The 9,136-nt window shown below is 47.2% G+C and overlaps 1 protein-coding gene across 1 annotated transcript; it reads right to left on the reverse strand.

The window, feature by feature from the left end:
* Nucleotides 1-5,394: 5,394 nt before the first annotated feature.
* CFAP141 (cilia and flagella associated protein 141) lies at nt 5,395-9,056 on the reverse strand. The gene is made up of 3 exons (XM_079919873.1): nt 8,466-9,056; nt 6,252-6,381; nt 5,395-5,698 (listed from the first exon to the last, which is right to left on the reverse strand). The coding sequence occupies exons 1-3, from the start codon at nt 8,675-8,677 to the stop codon at nt 5,597-5,599; spliced, it is 444 nt and encodes a 147-aa protein (XP_079775999.1). The 5' UTR covers nt 8,678-9,056; the 3' UTR covers nt 5,395-5,596.
* Between the last annotated feature and the right edge of the window lie 80 nt (nt 9,057-9,136).

Genomic DNA, 9,136 nt, shown 5'->3' on the forward strand with positions numbered 1-9,136 from the left:
CACTTTGATGGACAGACATCACCAGCAAAGAAAAATTAGGGAACAGCTGAGGCTGATTTTAGACAATGGAAAGTGGGGGGGAGGGGAAAGGTTCTCCCTGACCCTGAAACTTTCCACTCACTCTGGGCAGCTCTATGGGTATTTTAAAAGAGAAGGGAGGGGGAAGGGGAGGACATTGAAATAGAGAAGGGTACTTTGGCAATTCTAGAATGGTAGTTTTCGCCCAGAGGCTCCTAGTTGCCCTTCAGCGTCCCCCTTACTCTCACCCAGACTGTGTTGGATGCTAATCAAATTCCACTGGTTGAGTTTTACCTTTTGATTCCTGGTATTCAGGGAGCTTGAGCAACAGTGAAGAGGGGAGGCCACTCATGATCTTTGACAATTCCCCCAGATCCCCAGATCAAATTACTGTGCTATTTTGAGAGTCTCTAATTGGCAGGGAGACATCATTCCTCCCCCTTAAGAGCCACAGGGATGGAGAAAGAGGGTAGGGTTGGGATCTAGAAGGCCATCCCAGAGCTTCAAGCGGGTGAGGCCAGGGGAGGAAAGCGGGGGGATGGTCAGAGTAATCCAGATAGGATAATGTTCTCCATTTCCCCATAGTGATCTTTAAATAGAGCTTTTATAGCCACACAGACCAAGGTCTGTGTTGCTCTTCTCTTCTCCTCACCCTCTGCTCCCTTCTTAACTCTCCCCACTCATCATGATAATCGTCATCGTTACCCGCTCTGTTTCCCCTGGCTTAGTTCCAGGCCATGTTCATTCCACTTGGAGGCTTGCTACTGACAGGTGGCAGTTAATCCCAGACACCGGCACCATACAATCTGACAATATGCCAGGGAGAGGTGGGCACTGTTCAAGGTGACCAGAGCTAACAGGGAAAAATATAAATGGCTCTAATTAGTCATTATGTCAAGGATAGATGGGTAGTATTAATACTAGGCCCCAACAATGGGGTGACTGAAACACCCACCAGCGTAGAGGGCAAAACTGGAGTCCACTCAGGAGAGCTTCCAGTCAATAGAGGTAGATACGCAGATAGACCATCAGCTGACTCTTGAAGGAAAGCAGAAAAATGGAAGACCCCTACTGTTGCCCTTAGGGAACAGAATGAGGGAGTCCCAGGGACAGGAAGCAGTGGATAATAAGGTGGGGGGATTGAATAAGGAGGAGAAAAATACAAGGACAGGAAAAGATCAGAGCCATATCCCTTCTAGTATAAGGGAAAGGTATAGGAAGATTTGAGACTCAGACTTCAGCTCTCTCCTGCTCCCACACTAGCCCTCCAGTTCAAGACTGAAATCCACATAGGTTGCAGCGACTGGTCTTCCAAAGGGGTCCTGGAGAGAAGAGATTCAGTAAAAAAGACAGGAGCCCCAGAGCCCCAGAGGTTGAGGTAGGAAAGAGTGTGATGCTAAATTGCCTACTGCTGTAAGAATATGTTTGACATTTAGTTGGTTCCTAATTAAACAACCCAATATCAAACATATCACACAGAAGCTGGCAGGAGAGTTTTGGTGGTCCTCTGCCTTCCTCCCCACTGCAAAGAAAGGACAGAGCAGAGACACCAGGCACCAAGCATGGCTAGATGGAGAGCCATCTCCTTGGGGAAGGGCACTGACCCCTTGCTCTTTGCCTCCCAAGACAGCCGGCTCTTATTCATCTTCTCTTCATGCCATCCCGGTCCCAGCTCCTCTCCTACTAGTGCCTGGCCTTCGCTGGATCACACTGGCCTAAACCAGGAAGAATATCTGGCAGGGCTCCACATCTGGGCACCTATTCTTCCCCAAAGCTCCAACACGGAGCTTCTCCCTATCATGTCACGGCCCCAGTGCCCAGAGGATCAGCAGTGTCAGCAGGTCCTCATCAACCTTGCCACCTGTTCTCAACTCCCCTCCTGTTGCCCCAAGGCTTTGCCAGAGTGGGGGTGAGGACTTGCACATCCTGCTTTCCCTTTCCAACACCCACACAAGGCTGCTGACAGCCTTTCAGCGGACACCTTCCTGGAACCCTCCTGCTTTTAAGTATGACAGATTAGTAGCCATGAGAAACTTCCAGAAGGCTTGGCTGCTTCTTCCCACCATCTTGTCCCTTCTCACCTTCTCCCCATGTCCTCCAGGCATCCTCCTTAAAGCCACCCTTGGGTGTCCAGAAGAGAAGAGTGACCTGTCTCACTAGCAGGCTCCAACCTGGGCTCCAGAGAAGAAATATGGTCTCTCCCGCCTGGCGGAATTAGAAGTAAGATTTTAGGAGATCAAAGGGAGGGAGGAAACCCCCTCTGCCAGGAAACAGCCTGCAGTCCTTGGGACTCTCCTCCTCTTCTGGGGCTTTTTACAACGCAAGCTCCTGGGCTGGCTTCTCTCATGGTCTTCCCTCACAGGGATCCAGCCTGGTGCCTGCTTTTCTGGGAGATTTTTCTTCTGAAGAGAACCAGGTCTGTTGAATGTCATGTGGCAGGCAGATTCTTCTCTCTACTGTGGCAGAAAGGAGCCCGAGTTATAGCTACACTGGTGGGGTGGGGGGCTTGGGTGGAAGTGTGGGGTGGGAGGAGGATGCTCTGCTTCAGCCCCCAGGCCTGTTCCATGTGTCCTTGTTCCCATTAGGCTAGACACCTCCACACCCCCTCAACACACACACACACACAAACACATATGCCAACTCGACAGTGCCCTTGGTCTAGATCGATAGCTTGTCCCAAGCCCCAGTCAATTCCTATTGTGTGGCTCTTACCTTCCAGAGGAAGACTAACAAATGGGCATCCAAGCTCCAAGGTAGGCACCTGTGGTGTTGTCTTATGGGTTTCAGCCTGTGTGTAATTTTTACTTTCTTGACCTTCCTTTTTATCCTTAACACCCCCTCCCCCAAGTTCTAGTTCCCTTCTCTGGGAACCTTGATTGTCCTGGAGAACCACAGGCTGGAGGGAGAGAGGCTGGGAAAGGGACTAGCAGGAATTGAAAGGACTTTAGTGTTTGGGGCACTGGGGAAACAGAGGCAGAGACAGGAAACATTGACGTAGGGGACGAGTAGCTCTCTTAGGAGGAGACTGACAGGATGGCATATCCAGGCCGAAATCTCAGATTGCCTTTGATGAAAGCTTTCTAGCTCTCCTGGAAGTAACTTCTGTGTAGCCATTTCAAGCAAGACTGAGTCCTTCTGAGCCTGAGGAGTTGGGTAAGGCACCAGCCACAGAGGGAAAAGGGGCTGCGTGGGTATGATGGGGTGAACTACTCAGTTGATGTGATGAGAGCGGACAGAGTAGGCAGAGAGGATCAGAGGAGATGGGCTCCGGAGGGGGCCAGACTGCCAATACTGGAGCCAGCCTGGCACTGACAAGCCCTGGGGAGAGAGGACAAGGTCAGGGATCAAGGCAGAGGGGGCTGGGCATTCTGTGGGCCCAAATGAACAGAGGAAAGAGGAATAAAAGGGGTTGATGAGAGAGTGTGGTGGGAGGTGGGGGGGGGCAGCCAGGTAATGGAGAGGAAATAAAAAGAGAAAGACTATCACAGGGCAGGAAAACATCATTATGACTTAGCATTTATTGCATATTATATGCCACTTCTCTGCTAAGTGCTTTATTTAATCTCCACAGTGATCCAGTGGGGTAGGCGTTATCTCCATTTTACATATAAAAAACCCCCTGTGACCCAGAAAGTTAGTTACCTGCTCAAGGCCACACAGGCAGTAAGTGACAGCCAGAATTCAAACCCAGCTCTGACATGTGGAAGCCTGTTCTCCTAACGCCAGGCTATGCTGTCATATATAAGAGGCGGGGGGGCAGCTGGGAGACAGATACAAGGGAAGATAAAAGGAGTGAAGGCAAGGTGGACCTGCAGGGAATAGAGGGCGGGGGAACAGGCAGAAGGAATGGGAGACTCAGCCAGGTTTGCGGGTCAAATCCAGGACATGTGTGTGGTTTTTCTCCTATAAAACTCTCATCATACCTGTCATGATTTGGTCAACGCCTGCCTCTCTGACCAGCCTGTGAGCTCCGTGTCTTGTTTGGTGTCACAACACTTGAGTAGTTATTGACTAAAGATAAGACGGCTTGGGAAGCAGGGCTGATGGGGACTGGAGGATGAATGGATATATAGAACAGAAAGACAGGCCTGGGATGGAGAATGACATTTGAGCTGCGTAAGGGGGCTGGCCAGGGGGCCAGTAGGGGACCTGTGAAGGGCTTGGTCACAGGGAAATCTCCTAAGAGGGAAGAAGGAGGATACCTATTGTGTGTCAAGCGCTGGGCTTGCTCTCTACATAATCTTATTTAATCTTCATAATGTTCCTCTGAGATGGGTATTATCCCCATTTTCAGAAAAGAAAATTGAGGCTCACAGAAGTAACTTACACATGGTGACACAATTAAGAGGTGAAGTCAGACTTTGAATGCACATCTGACTCCATAGTGTGTTTTTCTCTTTATACCTTGCTGCTTCTCTGTGCTCCTCATCAGTGGGGTGTGTAGGGAAAGGAGGAAGGAGAAGCTCTGAGCTAAGATGAAAAATGCATATTGAAGGACAGAGGCAGACTTGGGGGAGGGAGGAAAGAAAAGGTGCGAGTTTTGCAGTGCAGACAGAGCCACATGGAGTTTGAGGGCAGGAAACCATCAGTGTGGAAAGGATGAGTAACCAATGAGCATGCAGATGGCAAGGTGAGGGAACAGGGAAAAGTACGTACGATGGCAATTACATCAGAGAGTGAGGGCGTGTTCCTGCACCTGTTACTGGATGCAGAGTGGGAGTCTCTCTGGCTTGAGATGTCATTTGTATGTAAAGCGGATCTTTATAAGTAAAGTTCTCTATGGCCTATAGATGCAAATGATTAATCAGTACTTTTAAGAATTTTGAATGCATTTAGATTTCACATGCTCTTTCCAGTCCCCCATAAATCCCACCATCCCTTATTCCCTTATAACTGCCGGACTCCTGAAGGCATTTGAGTCTGGAACCCCGTTATTTTGCCAAGGTGGGAATTCAGGCAGAAATCCAGATGCAAGAGACTTGTCCAAGGTCTCACAATAACTGCCAAGTCAGAACCTAAAATCCAGGCCTACTGACATCAAGCACCGTAGTACCTGTGGATTAATAGCCATATTCAGAGCTATCTGTCCAAGTATACAGAAAAAATCAGTGGAAGTGAGATCAGAGAGGTGGTGAGCAAAATCCAGAAAGCTCTATTAAGATTATGGCAGCTGTGAATAAGCACTTTTGAAACAGATCAAGATTTAGGGCTGAAAGAATGAGCCAGTAGTCCAGGTTTGAACCTTTAAGAACTAGCTTTATTTGTTAAACCAAATCAGGATTCGCTTCTCACATTGTGCCTCTATCTACCTCCCCTCCCCCCACTCACATCAACACTGCATATGTCATTCTGACCACAAGGCGTCACTCTTGTTTTTACCATTGTTTCATAGATTGTTTCCCCTATAGCACCAGGGGGTTGACAGGGGCACCAGAGGTGAGAGTTGGAGCACTGTCTTGAGTCCTGGGCACATAACTAGATCCAGGTGAGTTTTGGGAAGGAAACTGAAGGTGGTGGGGCTCAAGAAATCTAGGTTAGCAGGTATGGTGAGAATGGAAGGACAATGTTTCAAATGCCATTAGAGTCTCTCCACATGAAAAGCTTTGCCCATCTGATTTAGTTCCTGTTGGTACTGCTGATGCTCCTTTTCAAACAGCTGGCACAGGGCAGCTTGACGGACCTGGTGGGGAGGGGAGAATAGAGTGTCATGTTTGCCCTCCGTTTACCCACCTTTCTCATTCTTTCTCCCTGGTTGCTTTCCCATCACCTGTGTTCTCTTGGATCTGGACTTAGCTGTGACATAAGCTAGGCAGTAGCATAGAGGCTGAACCATTGGAGGGGAAGCCTACCCATTTTTTTTTCCCCATGGGTGAAGCTCCAATGTTCAGCAAATATTTGCTGAGAACATACCATGAACCAGAAACTTTTCTAGGCACCTTGGATACAAAGATGGTGACATGACAGCAACTGGGGACTCCAGGGAGAGAGAGGTTCCAAGAGGCAGGTATTAGGCACTAAGAAGCAGTCTTACCAAGGCGAGAGGAGCAAAGACTAGACTTCAGTTTGGGACTCTGCAACTGGATGCAAAGAATCAATGAAAAGGAGCTTTGGTTTTACAGGTAAAGAGTTGCTGCTCTGGTATAACGGCAGAGACTAAGAGCTTGGGAATCCCAGTGGGCAAAGGCACAGGGCAGTAGGGGCTGAAACTTCAGGTCACCCTTGCTAGAACTCACCATCAGTAATTGCTTGTTGGCCAGTGCCAACTCCTGCACCATAGTGTCCTGCATCCTTAGGATGGCATATGGGTTTCTCCTCTGGCTTAATGTCATCTGCCACAGACAGTGAGTGTGTGAATTACGCCACCTGTCCCAGGCAGAAAGGTAGGGGTTGAATGGGTTAAAGTCAGGAGTGGAGACAAAAATGCCATCAGTGAGGCTGCTTCTTCACCAGAACTTCTGTGCCATCCTGAGAAGACTGCAAACTCCTTGAAAGGATAACTAGAACTGACTTAGAACCTAGTATATTATGTCACTCAATCATCATAATAACCATGTGTCATAGATATTAATTTTTGCATTATACAGACAAGGAAACTTTAAAGTTCAGGTGAGTTGCCCAAGGTCACTTAATGGCAGACCTGGGTATCAAATCCAATCTAAGGATTAATTCCTTCCATCATACCAGTGATACTCAGTCCTGGCTAGGTCTGAATTAAGGTTTTCTAATATATAAGAGGAATATATGTATGTCTCACACACACACACACACACACACACACACACACACACACACACATCCTCTGTTCAGATAATCCTGTTGACATTTTTTTAAAAAATCAAGTATTTTTTACAGATGGCTGAAAAATTAAATTGATACAGAAATAGATATTAAACAAAAAGTGAAAGCTTCATTCTTCTGCCCCAGTCCTTCTCAACAAAGTTATCAGTTTCCTGTGTATCCTTACAGAAAACTTCTCTATATCAGCAAGTGTTATCTTTTAATTTTTTTTAACATGAAATCATGTTTACATAAGCAGTATTACTTAACAATTTGGACTTTCCGTATCAGCACAAAGAGATTTACTTTGTTCTGTTTAAAGGCCGTCTAGTATTTTTGTATCATAATTTAACCAGCTACACGTTGTTTCTAGCTTTTTTATTTTCATAAACAATGCTGTCATGAATACTCATGTATGTACATTCTAGTGCTTTTGCAGGTATATGTGTGTAAAGTAAATTCCTAGAAGTAGAGTTGCCAGTTCAAAGGATATGTGAATTTAAAATTTTGATAGATTTCATAAAAAAGGCTTCATAAAAAAGGCTGCATCAGGGACTTCCCTGGTGGTACAGTGGTTAAGAATCTGCCTGCCAATGCAGGGGACAGGGGTTTGTAGCCCTGGTCTGGGAAGATCCCACATGCCGTGGAGCAACTAAGCTGGTGCACCACAACTACTGAGCCTGTGCTCTAGAGCCCGCGAGCCACAAGTACCGAGCCTGTATGCCACAGCTACTGAAGCCTGTGCGCCTAGAGCCCGTGCACCGCAACAAGAGAAGCCACCACAATGAGAAGCCCATGCATTGCAATGAAGAGTATCCCCGCTCACTGCAACTAGAGAAAGCCTGCGCGCAGCAAAGAAGAACCAACGCAGCCAAAAATAAACAAACAAAATTAAAAGAAAAAAGGTTGCATCAATCTTGATTCCCACTAACACTATATGCATTCTTGTTACCTCACATCCTTGCTACCTCTGGATATAACCTATGAAACCTTAAAAAACAGGCTTATCCTATCTAATCCCAGACCATCTTAGAATCTTCTGGGTTAAGACGTGTGTTTTTTAAAAAAGCTCCCCCGGGCTTCCCTGGTGGCGCACTGGTTGAGAGTCCACCTGCACACGGGTTCGTGCCCCGGTCCGGGAAGATCCCACATGCCGCGGAGCGGCTGGGCCCGTGAGCCATGGCCGCTGAGCCTGCGTGAGAGGCCACAACAGTGAGAGGCCCGCATACCGCAAAAACAACAACAACAACAACAAAGAAAAGAGCTCCCCAGGTGATGGAGATATACAGCCTAATCTTTTGAGTTTTCTCATTCATTCATTCAATAAATACCTACTGCATACCTACCACATGGTTAGTGCAATGCTGGGCAACAAATACTTGAATTTTCCTTAAAAAGTAAAAAAAGAAAACAACAAAAACTTGCTCCAATTTTCCTTCAGAGAATGGGAAGCCAGGGACAATAACCATTGCCTACGTAGCCTAACCGAGTGGGCACTACGAGGCTGATCTCTGCTTGTGAGAACAAGGACTGCTTCTTGCCCCTCCCATACCTGTTTGCATTCTTCAGGAGCCCCTAACAAGATGGAACAAATCTCAGAAGTGGCTTCAGGACAGGAGGGTGAAAAGGTCAATCTGAAGGCTAAGGGAAGGGATAGAAGCAGAGATTACCTGTCCACCATCTTCTTAAGTCCCGGGGCCCTTTGAAAACTCTGTAAGAAAACGGAGTTCTGTTGATCTGCCTTGATCTCCAGTACCTCACTCAGTACACTATCATAGTGGGAGACACATAGACCTTTCCCTTTAGAGACAGGGAGTAGCCAATTTCCTAGGGGAGGTGGGGAGAAAGTCCTACTCCTTTCAGAATGGATCAAAGGTAACATGCAGGCGTTAATATGCAACAAATATCTGAACACCTACTATGTGCCAGACATCTCCCACTCCTGCTACTACCCTTCTGTTACATCTGTCCATTTCTGGTAAATTGATCTGGAAACCTCATCCAGGGAAACGCATCCAAACCAGCCCCTTTTCCAACTCTGCATACTTCTACTTTTACCATCTTTTCCACAGACATGTCTACAGACTTGCTTGATGTAGTCTCAGGAGACTGAACAGGCTCTACTTTGTTTTCAGTCACCAAGGTTTCAGTAGTCATAGCAACACTTACACCTCCAACAATGAGCCTAGGCCTAGGAGTTGATTGGTCACCTGGCCTGTTGCCCTGGAGACCTGAAGGGAATCCTGGTTCTCCAGCCTTCTATTAGTGACACAGGCAATTCTATGAGCAAGGACCACAGTCACATTTCAGGATTTCTTCTTTTGTGGTCCCAAGGGGTATC

This window comes from Stenella coeruleoalba (genome assembly GCF_951394435.1).
Source record: "Stenella coeruleoalba genome assembly, chromosome: 1".
Taxonomy (NCBI): Eukaryota; Metazoa; Chordata; class Mammalia; order Artiodactyla; family Delphinidae; genus Stenella; species Stenella coeruleoalba.

Excerpts from the sequence above, each read along its gene's own strand:
- CFAP141 (XM_079919873.1), bottom strand. The coding sequence starts at position 8,677 with ATGTTACCTTTGATCCATTCTGAAAGGAGTAGGACTTTCTCCCCACCT. Across the intron at positions 6,382-8,465 it reads CTTAAGAAGATGGTGGACAG|GTGGCGTAATTCACACACTC; the intron begins GTAATCTCTGCT and ends TGCCTGGGACAG. Across the intron at positions 5,699-6,251 it reads CCAACAAGCAATTACTGATG|GTCCGTCAAGCTGCCCTGTG; the intron begins GTGAGTTCTAGC and ends CCTCCCCACCAG.